The 15,317-nt window shown below is 54.7% G+C and overlaps 1 protein-coding gene across 1 annotated transcript in view; it reads right to left on the bottom strand.

Moving 5' to 3' along the window:
- ONECUT2 (one cut homeobox 2) overlaps window positions 1–13,633 on the bottom strand; it is a 61,877-nt gene extending 48,244 nt beyond the window's left edge. The window contains exon 1 of the mRNA XM_025997547.2: window positions 12,391–13,633. Within this exon, the coding sequence (XP_025853332.2) occupies window positions 12,391–13,633 (1,243 nt within the window). The remainder of the gene's footprint in view (window positions 1–12,390) is intronic.
- Between the last annotated feature and the right edge of the window lie 1,684 nt (window positions 13,634–15,317).

Below are 15,317 nucleotides of genomic sequence, written 5' to 3'. Positions count from 1 at the left end.
AGAGAGAGAGGCAGAGAGGCAGAGACACAGGCAGAGGGAGAAGCAGACTCCATGCACCGGGAGCCCGATGTGGGACTCGATCCCGGGTCTCCAGGATCACGCCCTGGGCCAAAGGCAGGCGCCAAACCACTGCGCCACCCAGGGATCCCCCAGTTCTTAGTTCTGATTAAAATATGTTCCTGCTCTTTTTTAGGGCAAAATTTTAGTTATTAGACAAAAAAAATTATTTTCTTTTTAATATTGGGAGTGAATGCTCTCTCACATTTGTTTTATTTTGGGCTGTATTTTCCTTCTTTTTATCTAAGAGCCACTTGGAATTTAAAGATGAATTGTCACAGGGAAGACAATCCATCTATCATATTCTTGACTTTCTTTTAAAGTGACTTTTCTTTTTTTTTTTTAATCCTTTTATTACTCTTTTTTAACAAACAGCCCCAGGGATAGGGGACCAGGGGAGGAGGGTAGAGGGGAAGCAAGGTCCCAGCCCCACAACCCCTCCCCACCCACCCCATTCCCCCTTATATATTTATAATCTATATACAAGCCCCGGGGAGTGCAGGGCAAGGGGAACTCCCTCAGCGGGATGGGGGCAATCCAACTTGTCTGTTCCTGTGCCCTACCTCCCTGAGAACCACTTCAGCAATAAATCAGGCTTGAACTAAAATTCCTTGAAATAAAGCAGAAGTTTTACATTCTAATTAGCTTTGGGAGTGAATGGTTCTTGGGTGGCTCAGTTGAGTGTCTGGCTCTTGATTTTGGCTCAAGTCATGATCTCAGGATTGTGGGATTGAGCCCTGCATCAGCCTCCATGCTCAGCATGGAGTCTACTTGAGATTCTCTGTCTCTCTCCTCCCCTGACCCCTTCCCCCTTTCCTAAATAAATAAATAAATAAATAAATAAAATCTCTAATCAGCTTTGGGAAGTCAAGGGCCATTTTACTAGAAACCCAAAGAGATGCGAGTTGTGTCCTACTGAAGACCAAAAGGACCCATCTGTCTCTTTTCTCTGGAATAGAAACACAGATAAAGCAGACCAACTGACCAAATATGGCCAGAGTCAGGGGTCTGTGCCTAATGTTAGCTCTTACCTTACCTAGGCCCACCTGACTCCATTGTGTGACCTGGAGGAAGTGACTCAACCCTTAGCCCACAGAGGTTCTTAAAGAGAGCCCATCAAAGACGACTAAAGATATTAAACCCAGCTTCAAGGGATCCCTGGGTGGCGCAGCGGTTTGGCACCTGCCTTTGGCCCAGGGCACGACCCTGGAGACCCGGGATCAAATCCCACGTTGGGCTCCCGGTGCGTGGAGCCTGCTTCTCCCTCTGCCTGTGTCTCTGCCTCTCTCTCTCTCCGTGACTGTCATAAATAAATAAAAATTAGAAAAAAATTTTTAAAAACCCAGCTTCAATATTTAGTGGAGGTAATGTCTCTTAGTTGGCTCTCCCTGCAATATCACTGCTGAAACAATGTAAGGATATTGTTCAATTTAATGAGAACCATGTTTTCAAAAATCAGCATGGAGATGGGGAGAAAAAAGCATCCATTTGTATACACCTGTGTGCGGGGCAACCACACTGTAAACCTTGAAAGGCAATCCGAATCTAACATACTGTGTTGAGAGTGGCAATCAGCGTCTGCAAGAGGCAGTAACATGGAGTAAAACAGTTCAATCCCTCAGCCCCCCAACAGAGGTAATGCTCTTCCTTTTCCGAAGGAAAAGGGTCGTTTAGCATCTTTTGTCCTCTCACTGGGCATCCCCTCCTCTCCCTCTATTACTGGTGACCTCACACAGAGAACTGAAGCCATGGGGCGCCAGAGGAAAATCTGAGGCCCTGTTATGTCTGGGGCGCTGAGATCTAGAGAGCTGGAGCTACTGATCAGGGTCCTGCCCAGACTTAACCCGAGTAGTAGAGGGTCCATCTTCCTTTTTCTGGGTTGAAATGGAAACTGGCTCCGCGCCCTGCAAGCGCGCAGGCTCTGGGGCGCCCCGTGGCGCTGTTCGTGGTGCTGAAGCCCGTGCGGGGCGCGGAGGCCGCCACCCCCACCCACAGGCGCTAAGCAGCCAGGGGCTCTGGGCCGAGATCGATGGGAGGCCAGCCTGGAAACAGCTGCCGCCCACAGAGCTACAGCCAGCTCCAGTTTGGCTCCAAATCTAGCTCGTTGGCTCACTTCTTTGCAATTGCAAAATGGCTGGTCGGTTCACTTTCCCTCATCCCAGGGGATTTCACAGGGCCCACCTCTGGCTCTCTGACTTGGCGTATCTCTTTCCTGACATCCTCCCTGCCAATACTAATTCTCCCCTACCCCGTCTTCTCGTACAATATATTACCTTTGTAGAGCACCTTACAGCTGGCACAGCTCTCACTGGCACCATCAACTGAACCGTTTCACCTACACACACCACCATTCCTCTTCTCCCCCATAGATACTTTTTCGTTTTCTCCACGCCTCCTCTCTCAAGCAGGAGGACACTATTACTTCAATGTGCATGCAGGATGGGCAAATCACCTCACCCATCACAGCAGAACCACTGATTTCTCTTTGACAATGAATTAGGAGAAGCAGTGGCTAGAGTCCCAATGGACAAGGAAAAAGTCCCTCAAGAATATATGAGTGGGGGATGGGGATGCATACTAGGAGCAAAGTAAGGGAAGGGGCTTGGGCCTTGTGGGAGGTGCAGGGCTTATTGCAGTTAGAAGACTCCCGGCAGATGGCACTCTAGCTCAAGGTGCTCTCCACGGAAGCCCTGACTAGGTTGGGGCTCCACCTCAAACCTTCTTTCTGCCAAATTAACTCCCCAACCGTGCCCCAGCCATGTTTGCAGGTCTGTCTTCCTCTGGATCCAAGCACTTATCCAGACTACACTCCTGCTAATAAATTAGCACCGTTTGCACAATTCTACTTACTGTAATGCACAATGAACAAAACATAAATAGAAAAGAGAGGGTTAGTAGGAGGATTTTTTTTTTTCTGGTGTGATTGATGGCACTCAGATCAGAACTGTTTAATCATCAATAACATGATTCAGCAATTGGGAAATGTAAACAAATTGTGCAACTGCTTGCTGCGGTCAAAGCCCTGAAGGGGCCTACAGGACTGGCCCAGCTTAGGGAGGGCAATGCCAGCAGAATGTCCCCTCCCTCCCACCAGGGTAGAGCTGGCTATGCCTACAGACTGACTGGTGTGACCTTTGGCTTTTGCAGCACACACACGATTGGACTGGGGTTAATGGCACTTTGCAGGGAGCTCCAATTGAGTAAACAAAAAATGCCTTGCCCTGTTCTAATGGAGCACATTATTATGAGGCCTAAGCCTTCATGCAGGCCCCTGCAGCTGCTCTGCAGGTCAGTGCTACCAATAAAGCAATTAGCCAATGAGAAAACTCTTCTTCCCCGAGGGGGACTGTGAGGGTTTTGTTGCAGTTGCTGTGCTTTGCTTTGGGTTTTTAAACAGGCAATCCAAGTTGATCTGAGCCTCTTACATCAGACTCCAGGATGAGGACAGTGAAATTGTGTGTTTGCTGAGTGTGATATTTTAAGGGACTGGTCCCTTGCTCAACATAGCCTGGAGAGCTCACTGCTTCCTGTTCAATTAACCTGAACCATAGCTGAACTCTGGCCTTTGAACTCACTCAGCAGATAAATACATTAGCTCACCTAAGGAATCATTAATATTTTTCAATCACAGAAAACAAACATGAATGTCTGAACACAACCCAAGAGATAGCCAATTAGGAATAATGCATGTACTATGCTGAAAAAAAATCACAAATGGATGTTATTTACAGAACAAAAAAGGGTCAAGGAAGAAATGAAATGGATCATGCCAACAGTTCTGGAAACAAAGGGGACTTTCATTTTCATATCTGCAAACATGAGGGATACTGAGGAACATTTAGCAATTCCTATTCTATCTCTACTGCTCAAAAAAAAAAAAAAAAAAAAAAAAAAGGTTGTCCCTTCTGTTGGCCTGGTTTCTACCTACTTTCATCAGAACACAAAACTCCAAGCCCTCTGTCTTCTGAAGTGACTTTGATGTCCATGCTCAAATACGTGGTCCAAAATATGGCGTTTCTGGGACAGTTCTATTCTACTCCTGATTTGCTACAATAATTTTTATGGAAGTATTAACTGCTTTGAAGTACCAGCTTGAATCAACCAAGCTAGTGGCTGGATTGAAATAAATTTATAGTAGAAAATGATGCTCCTGAGACATTGCTACTCTAGCATATAAACAGATTTTCTTTTGTGGAAAAAAGGAGAGAGAGAGAGAGAGAGAGAGAGAGACACGCTAAATGCACCTATTTTGTTCTTAACCCTGCATGTCATCTCAGAAGAACAAGAAAAACATCTCCAACAGAGTCATTACACATTTCAGTTTGATTCAATTTCACTTCCCACAACTCTGCCTCCTGACCCCTCCCCTCCTACCCCCCTCCTTTTCATTTTTGTTTGGTTTGGAGTGTGGGCTTAATGCCCAGCTATCCTAGATGAGAACACTTAAAGGAATATCACAAGCACGAAGGGTAAATCTATTGAACGAGGGTCTTTAACTATGTGGTTTCCTTAAAGGGAAAGGTTGGATCAATAGGATCAATATGAAAGGTTTCCCTGGCCCTGCATAAAAGGGTAAGGGCTTCTCTTTTCACTGGTTTAACTTTACTCTCTGACAAATGCAAATCAATGGATCTGTGTTTACAACAGATTCCCTAACAGACTCAACTTGGGTAAAGCCCAGAGCCTCGCCCTGGGGGTGGGGAGTCCGGGCTTGCTCGGGGAGGATGCTCTAGGGTAGAGCTTCACGCTTAAGGCCCCGAGGGTAGAGTAGGGAGTGAGCTGCCAATAGCTACCAATCACCATTAAAGAAGGGCTCATGGCCCACTGAGATTTTGCTGCTGCTGCCTGTGGAACACCAAATAGGTTCCTCCAAGGATGTCTCAACCCAAATATAAAGCCCAAATTCCTAGGATCTGGTGGGCCAGTCAATGTCGTTTCCTACCTGTATAGATTTGTGGGGTTAATTGTACAAAAGCAGCTGGAATGAAATATCTAAAATTGAAGCAGCCCTTTCTTAGGTGGTAACTGGCTCTCTTAGCGATAGTAAAGCACACCACCAAACCTGTGGGTTCTTTCCCCCTTAATTTTACCTTTCCCTTTAAAAATGTGATGCTTTCCAGAGATTACATGATTTCAAGTCAATACCAGTTACAGAGAAATTATTTTTCTTCCTGCAGGAGAAAGTATATGTATATTTGATTACACGAGCCAAAGTCCGATGCTGATTAAATTACGTTGGAGGTGTGCTTCCAACCCAAACAAAGTCTGCTTTCTACAGGAGAGTAATGGATCTTCGAATGGCAATGGAGGCACCAAAGTGGAATGCAGAGCCTCCCTTCCCTCTGGGGCAATTTGCGTGGGGATGGTTTTTCATAAAAAAATGTCCACAACTTCTAGGAATCCTGCTCCCTAAATAAGACTAACTCCATATGCATGTCCACAGCCTGCCCTTGTGCTTTGCCCATCCTGCACCTTGTCAGGTATCAGATGGGCTGAATTATCCAGTTTCCCATCCTCCCCTCTCCCTGTGCTTACAAGAACCTATGCACATTTTCCAGAGTTGTTGCCTTGAGTGAGACTTGGATAACAAAAAGCCTTTCCCAAAGGCAATGAAGTGGGGTGGAGGGACAGAGTGGGTGAAGAGGGGTGCTGGTGGGCCTCCAGCCCATCTTGAGCAGGCTCTGTACAGGATAACCATAATGATCCCATTAGGCTTCTTCATAATGTTCTCTCTCCACCAAGAAAAGTATCACCTGGAGAAAGTGACTTTCCCCAGATCAGGAGAAAAAAAAAAAAGTGTCTCTAAGATGGTCAGGGGTGAGGATAATCCAGAGAGTCTGTAGATAAAGTTTAAGGCCCAGGGCCTTACTCCATACACACCCTTCTCCCCAGGGCCCTTTATCCAGGGAATTATTTTTATTTATTCCCCTCTCATTTCCCTTCCTTTGGCAAGAACCCAGAAATTAAATCTCTCTCCTCCTTTGAGGTTTTCATTCCTCCAGGGATCCCCCTACATGATACCACTCTTCCCGAAGACAGTTTCTGCCAACATCAGCCACCAGCTGTGGTGTGGTGAGGCTCAGTATTGTCTTTCCTCAACCTCTTTCCTCTGATATTCCTTTAGAAACAGATACTAATGGACAGAAAACCAAGAGTGACCTGACAATAAAGTCTTGTGTCCAAGACAGAAGGAGAGGCAAGCTCTCCTTCCCTAAGGTTCAGGTTTGGAGCTTGAGAAGGTAAACCTGCCCAGAGCCCCATTACCTCCAGACAGACCTGACTCTGGAGGGAAGTAAAGCATTTCTCCTCTTGGAGACAATATCTGGGGAATCATTTTCCCCTCTGCCCTCCCCTCACCATTCACTAGAACCCCTGCTCTATTTTGAGGTTCTAGGATGGATATAAAGGACAGTCTAAATGCACTCATCCCTCCTAGAACCTAGGAGCTTTTCAAGTGGGGTCAATGGGGAGGGGGACAGTTGTCTTCCAGTTCTGAAGGACACCACTCATCCTCTGTATCTGATCACCTGATCCAGGTAACTGTAGTTTTCAGGAAGGGGGTAGGGCAAAGAAATCAAGATGTCTCAAAGCTCCCGTCATTAAGAAGTCCACTGGTGGGGAAGCTGAGCCCCATCTCTGGGAATGACAGAAAGAAATACCAGTTCACCCTTTGGCACATCTCAAGGCAGAACCATGAAAGGTTTTTCTCCTTCTCTCCTCTCTCTTCCTCCTTTTTCTCATTTTATTCTAGAAGAAGGAAGGAAAACACTCCTTTTCTTCCAGATTGAGACCACCTATTGAAGGAAAAGCTTAGTTCTCACCAACTGGAGGATTTAGGATTTTGAAAAGCCAGAACAATTTAATTCCCATCCCATCCCCACGACCACCCCAGTTCTTTCATTCTTTTCAGTAAAAATTCATCTTAGTGTTCCTGTCTGGAAGAATAAGCCACCATTTGGCAAGGGGAGCCACTGGGACACGGGGTGCCCATCTCCCCCAGGGGAAGGAAGGAAGAGCTCAAAAGTCACTCAATGCAGGCGCCTAAGGGAAAAAAAAAAAAACACCTCCCACTCGGGTCTCAGAGCCTAAGTTCTCTCCAGCTAGCGGGAAGGGGTGGGGTGGCGTTCCCCAGTCTGATTTTCTTAACTTCCTGCCACAGCCGGTACAGGAAACAAGATTCTTCCCGGGTTGACCCAATTAACCTAGAGCAGACCCTTCTGAGGGATGAAGCCCAAGCCTTTGTCACTGGGGTGGCATTTAATTTCCCACCTAATGCGAACACTTTAGGCTGAATGATTCCTTTTAATGAAGACCCAGGAAAGCCGCGAGGGGATCTGAGGATCCAGAAGCTGCGCGGCTACTGGGCAGCTTGAGAGACATTTCCAAGTTGGGTTTGGTCGTTCCCGAAAGTCGAGAGGTAGGTCAAACGTCCTGGATGGCTTCGGAGGAGGGAAGAAGTTGCCCCGGGCCCAGTTTGACGGGAGTCATGCGGACCCGGGAGTGACAGTACCCCAGGACAGAGGAGAGAGGGAGAGAGAGAGAGAGAGAGAGAGAGAGAGAGAGAGAGAGAGGAAGGGAGAGACACGAGCCGGGAGGACTCCGGCACCGTCCCCTGCAGCCCCTTCATGGACTCCACCAGCCGCAGAGCCCTAGGCCGGGAGCGCAGGCCGCGGGGCGCGCTCGGGCTACAGAGATGGCTAGCAGCTCTGCGACCCAGAAAATCTCGGGAAGGGGCCATGCCGGGGAGAAGCCGTGGCCCGACACCGAGGCCCACCGGGAGCAGGGACGCTGGCGAGCGGGGGCGCTGGCGAGCGCTCTGCTGGGAAGAACCCGCCGTCGGGCTTACTGGAAACGCGCCGGATCAGGTTCCAGATCAATGAGATCTGGGTCCACACGTTTACGTTATTGTTGCCAGCATTAATGCTCTTTTAATCTTCTAAACATTATCAGCATCGATCTCCCTCCATATACACATTTGTTTGAGAAAGTGACATAACCACACGGTGGAAAGCCTGGAATAAAAATAAATGCACAGCCACCCGCGTCCAGGGCGCCTGGTGCCTAGGCTGCCTCTCGCGCTCGGCTTCACCACCCTCTCCAGCGCCCTGTCCTCTCGGCCCGCGCCGCTCACTCTAATGCGGGTTAGGAAGGTGTTCTCCAGGCACCCGGGGCTTGACCAAGCAAGGACAGTAACGAGCTTTCCCATCATTAATCCGACCGGCCAGCTGGCAAAAGTATTTTGTGTTGGACACGGATGTGGATGCGTTGGGTCTCTCACTGCCGGGAGACTTGGGCCGAGCTGGGCCGGAGGCGGACCAGCAGAAGGGGTGCGATGGGGTGTGAGGTTCCGACAATGAGGTCCCTGCCTCTCGGCTTAGAAGGTGCCTTTTCCTTGGCACCGAAGGGGACACGCAGGCCTGTGGCGCCTCTGGCCGGAGCCGCTGCGCCCTGTGCCGGCCAGGCTCCGCCGCTGCGGGCGTCCTGTGACCCAGGCCACACCTTGGTAGGTGGGTGGAAGCCCCTCAGGTGCCTCCAGCCTGGCCGCCGGGAGTTGCTGTCTGAACTGGGCCGTGTGTCTATCTACCGCCGGATGTGTGGCAAGTTCCAAGCAGGCCGCCCTGGAGCCCGGGTCTCGGGAGGCGCAAACCTTGGCAGGTTATTGTCAGAGGCTTTGCTCTGTCTTCTGTGCGTTGGAGGAAACCACTCCTGCCACGGAAGCCTTGATTTTCCTCCCTGACGCTCCTGTCCAGGGTTTACCCGGTTTTTTTTTCACTCCCTCCTTTTTTCGTGTTTGTGCTTGGTTCAGAGATGGGCTCAAAGTCTGGGAGTGTTTGTGTTCAGACCTGCGGGAGTTTGTCCTTGCTGCCTCTCGCCGGGGTATACAAACTGCCCTGCAGGAGCATGCCTCCAGAACCAGGACTGGGCCCAACTGGGTACACCTACAACCACCTGCTGCCCTGGCCACCTTTTCCTAACGAAATAGTGCTCTTGGAGTCCACCTCTCTGAAAACTAGTGCTGGGGTGATTTGAGTTTACTGTGTCTTGTCCCTTACCCTTAGAAATGCCACCCTGAGCTGCAGTTGGGGGGGGGGGGAGACCTGCGGGAGGCAGGTGGGAGCGCAAAGGAAAAACCTGTAGTGCTGGGGTCTACTTCACCTGAGGGTGAGGTCTATAGGAAGTGATCCAAATCAGACCTGGATTCTGAGGTCCCTCAACCCCTGTCTGGTTGGGCCTCTGGCAAGATCCAGAGAGATCCAAAAGGAGAAAGGGAAAGTAAAAGGAGACTAGGGGAGGAAAAAGAGGCCTGATGGGGGTGAGCTAGGGGTGCCCAGCGGGCTCTCCGAGGCTTGGGCCTGGCAGTCAGGTCCAGCTACCCCATGGAGCCAACAGGGCTGGCTTCTCCCCGGGAGCCCTACCGTGTGGGCAGTCAGCAGCGTCCCCGTGGGGATTCCGATCGATACTCCTGGCGGGGAAGGCCTCTGCTTTTCTTCTCCATTTGCTCCTGTCCCCTAGCGCTCCTGAGCACATAATACCTACTTACCAGTTCTGGCTTCTGCGTCAGTGTCTGAAGAGACTGATCTACTGACCCCAAACTGAAAAGCCTCCTATGTAATAATAACCACTCAGCACACTTGTAGTTGCAGATAAAATGGCCAGATAAAAAGGCTAAAGCTCTTGTCCCCTTTCATCGAGGGGTAATAAAACAGACACACATTTGAATGCTTGAGCAAAGTGGGGTCCTCAGCAGGAATTTCCCACTCGCTGAAGGAGGCTTCCAGTCTCCTGTGGAGGTGGCTTCAGCAAACTCCTCCCTGGAAAAGCCTGCATGCTTCCCCAAGCCAGCCCCTAAAGAGTGCCCCCCTACCCCGACTTTCCTGGGGTGCGTGGTGGGACTGGGGACCCCCATGTATGCCACATGTGCCCTTGTCCCAGCAATGCTTGGGGCTGAGGTCGGCTAACTGGTAAAGCATACTTGGCATATCACTCTCAGACACATATAGGCACAAGGCTTTTTCTTTTCTTTTCTTTTCTTTCTTTCTTTCTCTCTTTTTTCTTTCTCTCTCTTTCTTTCTTTCTTTCTTTCTTTCTTTCTTTCTTTCTTTCTTTCTTTCTTTCTTTCTTTCTCTTTCTTTGCTTTGTCCTTTGCAGGACAGGCGTGAGGGGGCGGCAGCGCTCTGACATGCTCTGGAATAGAATAGCTGTCATCCTGCCTTTACTGTACCCTCCACTGCAGCTGCCAAGTTCTTTCTGGTCCCTTGTGCCCAAAAAGCCAGCAGGTGCTCAAGCTCACCTGAGAGGGACTCGAGGTGTTCCCCCAGCCCCGCCTAATACAAAGGGGGGTACGCCACTGATCAGAAGTGTCAGTAGCCTCCAGTTTATTTCTCACCACTGCCCTCTATTCACTGCTTAATATTTCCTAGGAGCAAATCAGAGGAAATTGTAGGAGACAATTAAACTAGAGCTAAAGGAGAAAGATAGATGACTACACCTACGCAAAAGTATTAAGAGTCCACAGATTTGGGGAAGCTTTTTTTGGGGGGGTGGGGGGGCAGTTTTCTGTATCTTTTCAGATCGACACTGAGGGATGATTACTGCCTGGAGACCTGAATCCTCCCAACAGCCGGTATAGGCAGAGGCGGGCAGAGTGGAAACGCCCCCTCCCCAAGGCCGGGCGAACACGCCCCCAGCCCTGCCGGGCGTCGGGAGAGCGCACCCCGCCAGCCCGGCTCAGCGGGGCGAGGAAAGCCCCAGGGAGCCGGGGAGGAAGCCCGAGCTCGCCGCTCCGGAAGCGCGTTGTGCACCGCGGGCTCCCAACCGTGCCGGCCGCACACAAGGCGCATCCCACTTTCCGCACCAACGTCGATCCCCGCCACCGCGAACGGTGCCCTCGGTGGCCCCGCGGCTCCGGAGAGACGGCCCCGGCCCGAGGGCAACTGCCCACCCGGACGTGCAGCAGGGTGCTGTGTGGGGCGCCCGGCCACCCTGCCCCTCGGGGCCGGCGGCAGCTCGGCCGCCCCGCGCACCAAGCTGGGGCTGCGCGCACAAAAGCGCACGGCTGTGTGCCCGTCGCAGCCACCGCTGCGTCTTTCTCTCCGGCTCCCGCCGCCCACACAGGAGGTATCTGTGCTCCTAGAACAATAGAGGGCTGTACCTCGCGGCTCGGCCGCTAGAGGAGGCACAAAGAGCCAAGCCCGCTCCAGAACAATGTAACCAGCGCGTCGACCCGTCCCCTCCCGCCGGCCGCCGGCCCTCCCCGCCGCCGCGCTGCGCGCACAATCGGCGTCCGCTTCATGCAAAGGCGGAGCCTGCAGCCCGCGGCCGAGATGCGTTAACTAACCTGCATCTTAATTTTTTCATTCAGCACCGCTTCTAAAGAGCGCCTCGCCTCCCTCCGAGCTCAGCCAAGCCTCGGCAAATGCCAGCAAGAGCTGGGAGCCGGGCCAGGGTGGCCGGCGAGTGTTGGGGAGCTCTCCCGTTCTTAGTTTTTCCTCCTCCATTCTCCTGGAGGTGAATGTGATAGTCCCAGCCTCCGTCTTTCCACGCTCCCCTCCGTGGGCAGTGACGCGGGGACTGGCCCGAGCCCGGCTCTCTCGGTGCCACGCTCCCCCACGCCAACGCCGAGGCCGGGGGTGAGCCCGGGGGTGAGCCCGGGAAGCGCTGCTGTGTCCTGGCCACCCGCTCCCCGCGCGGTCGCGATTGTAACTCCTGCTAGTAACTAAAGAAGTTTGCCTGATACGGTGGTGGGAGAAGAACGGAGAATTCTTTTTTCCCTTTCTGAAGAGCAACTGCCTCCACGGAGGGGGGACCAGGCAGCCGGGAAAACCGAAATGTATTGTCTAAGCAAGAGTTCAAGTGCACAGGGCTTTGAAAAAGGCCAATCCCCGGCCTCTGTGAGTCCTGTAAAGAGAAGGCTCCTAGTGCACACTGCGCACCCCGGGTCCCTTGTCCCACAAGTAGGGAAGGTCAGAAAGAGGGGGTTACACGGGCACACGGGGGAGGGGGGCAGGTGAATGAAATGTGGTGGTGGAGGGGGGGGTCGGTTAATGGGAGCTTGGAGTCCAAGAGGGAGGAAGAGAAATATGAAAATGCAGGAGAAAAAGAGAAAGCAGACAAGGAAGAAGGGAGGAGGAGGAGGAGGAGGAGGAAATGACAGAAGAAGAAATAAAGTGGAGAGAAAATAGGAAGAGCCGAGCGGGGAGGAGGAAGGAGCGGAGGCGAGGCGAGGCGAGGCGAGGCGAGGCGAGGCGAGGCGAGGCGCGCGGGCCTGGGGCCACGAGCGGCCCGGAGCCCTCCCCGCGGCAGCCGGGCGCCGGGGGGCCCTCCAGGGCTTACCTGCCAGGCGTAAGGCGGACATGCGCTGGAACTCGGGCTCCTGAAGCCACTTCCACATCCTGCGAAAGGTCTCCCTGCCAGATTTGAGTTTACTCCACGGTTTTGGGTTCCGCAGCAGGTCGGAGAGCGTCCCCTGAGAGCGGCACAGCACCCTCTGCGCGAAGATGGCCTGCGGGATGCTGTAGCGCTTCAGCTCGGCCGTGATGCGCTGGGCCACCTCCTTGGTGTTGATCTCCTCCAGCTGGCCCGAGGTGGCCACCTGCGAGCCGGACGAGGACGAGGGCGGCCGCTCGCGGCTGGGCGCCAGCACCGGCCCGTGGGACTGCGCGTGGCCCGGGTGGTGCAGGCCGTTGAGGTGCGACATCATGGCCGCGGGCGGGGTGCCCAGGCCGCGGGACAGGTGCTGCTCCCCGCGGCCCAGCATGGCAGTGTGGTGCGCGTCGAAGTTGGGGCTGAGCATCTTGTCGTGGCCCGGCGGCCCGTAGCTGGGCAGGCTCTGCTGCGCGTTGTGCAGGCCGCCCAGCCCGTTGCCCAGCGGCGCGGCGGCCAGCGGGGACAGGCTCTGGCTCATGCCGGGCATCTCCTTGTAGGGCCCGTACAGGTTGTTCATGGCCGGGAGCCCGCGCTCGTCGCGCATGAGGGTGAAGCTGCCGCTGACGTTGCCCGACAGGCGCTGGTGGTGGTGGTGGTGGTGGTGGTGCGGGTGGTGGTGCGGGTGCGGGTGGTGGAACTTGTCGGACACGGTGGAGATGGGCGGCAGCGGCTGGAGCGGCGTCAGCGTGGTGTAGGTGTTGCTCATGCCCATGCCGGGCGGGGACGAGTCGCAGGACATGCTCATGGCGTGGTGCAGCGGGATGGAGAGCTCGGGCCGGTAGTCGCCGCCGTCCAGGATCGAGGCCATGCTGGTGACCATGGCCGAGCGCGACGCCGCCGCCGCCGCCGCCGCCGCCGTGCCCAGCTCCTGGTGTGCGGCCGGCGGGGGCGGCGGCGGCGGCGGCGGCGGGCCCCGCAGCGAGCCGGCGGCGCCGCGGCCCGCGTGGTGGGGGCTGGGGCTGGCCAGCAGCTCCTGCTCAGGGCCCGGGCCCCCGCCGCCGCCCCCGCCGCCCCCGCCCCCGCCCCCGCCGCTGCCGCCGCCGGCCGGCCCGTGCAAAGTGCCCAGACTTTCCATTGTCAGCTCCGGGTTCATGGCGCAGCCTTCTAGGTCTTTGGTGAGGCATCGATAGGCGGTGTAGGCAGCCTTCATTCAGTCCATCGGGGCCCGGGGGCGGCGGGGGCGGCGGGGGCGGCCGGCGGGCGGGCGAGGCGCGCGTGGCGGGGCCGGGCGCGGGCGCGGGCGCGGGCGCGGGGAGGGCGGCGAGTGCGGGAGTGTGCGCGCGGGCGTGCGCCCCGGGCTGCGGGCTGCGGGCTGCGGGCGCGGGTGCGGGTGCGGGCGCGGGCGCGCCCGGGGTGGGGTGGGGGCGGGGAGGGGCGGCCGGGCGTGCGTGCGGGGGGGCGGGGAGGGGGATCACCGGGCCCCGCCGCTCGGGCCGGCGCGCTGCCTCGCCATGTCCGAGCCCGCTCCGGCGCCGACGTCTTCTGTTTGGGTGAGCGGGAGCTGTCCAGAAGGGCTCTGCCGCTCGCCGGGGCAGCCAACCTAGCCTCCCGGGCGCGGGGCGGGGCAGCGCCCGATGGGCGTCGCGCGCGGCCACTCCGAGCGCGCCGCTGCCCCGGGGGGCGGGCCTCCCGGGCGCGCCTGCCAATGGCGGCGGAGGGGGCGGGGCCGGCCGTTTCAGGTTTGGCTGACGGCTCTGTGCCTTTTTTTTTTTTTTTTTCCTCCTCTGCCACTAGAATCAAACGTCAAGGAGAGGGAGGGAGGGAGGAGAAGAAGAAGAGAGGGTCGCGGGGAGAGAGAGGCGAGAGTGCGAGCCCGGGGGAGAAATGTTAAAGATGCCGCCCTGGGTCCCTCTCGAGCAGCTGCGATCTGTAGAAAAGGGCATTGCTTTAGTTCCCTTTGCTTCACCCCACAGCCTTTTTTTTTTTTTTTTTCTTTTTTTCTTTTTCTGGAGGCTAGCAAGCCAGTCTGTACTGCTGGAAAAAAAAAAAAAAAAAAAGAAAAAAAAAAACCAAACCCAAGTCTCCTAGCGAGCCACTTCCCAAGCGTCTCTATCTCAGAGCCTGTAGTTGACCCTTTTAAAAATGCAGGCGCTTCTGTATTTCTAATGCATGCAGGGCAAATTCCCCAGACCGAGGCGTGCGCGGTCTGCCCGGGCGGAAGGAACCCCAAGCCCCGCGCCGCCTCCGAGCTGCGCCCGGCGACGCCAGCCCCTCGGCGGTGCGGGCCACCGTAATCCAAAGCAAAGTTAACACAATAACATCATTTAATTACCCGGCGAGCCCATAAATCTCCCAGTTATGAGGCTCCAGAAGGGCCCTGTGAGGTTGCAAAACAAAACTAGAACTCTAGGAGCTGCGGCTTCGAGGAGACCAAATGCCTCCCCTGTTGGGGACTTGGAAAGAAGTGGAGGGTGGGTGGGAGGGGGGAGGGTGCCCGCAAGATTGTTACCGATTGTTGCCCCTCGGGTGCAAACTTCTCCTCCTGGGAGCAGGGAGTGCGGAGACCGTCCGGGACGACCCCCGCGGGTTTTCCCTGTACCGCGCACACACACGCGCGCACACACACACGCGCGCGCGCGCACCCCGAGAAAGGAACGCCCCAGGTTGCCTCCGGGGGGCAGAGGACACGGACCCTTGGCCGACATCTGTAATATCCAAAACTTGTCTCTGGAAACACCAAAACCCTGGCGAGTTTTAGGACGCAGCATTAAAAAAAAAAAAAAAAAGGTGCACCTTCGTCTCCCCAGAACGTCCGCTGTTCCGTAACCCTGGGTCGGGGGCCGCGAGGGGAGCGGGCGGAGGGAGGAGGTGGAGATTTCTGAGGCCTGGGTGGG

The sequence above is a fragment of the Vulpes vulpes genome, chromosome 5, assembly GCF_048418805.1.
Source record: "Vulpes vulpes isolate BD-2025 chromosome 5, VulVul3, whole genome shotgun sequence".
Taxonomy (NCBI): domain Eukaryota; kingdom Metazoa; phylum Chordata; class Mammalia; order Carnivora; family Canidae; genus Vulpes; species Vulpes vulpes.
Note: the sequence above shows the minus strand (reverse complement) of the source record. Positions and strands in the feature narration are given on the sequence as shown.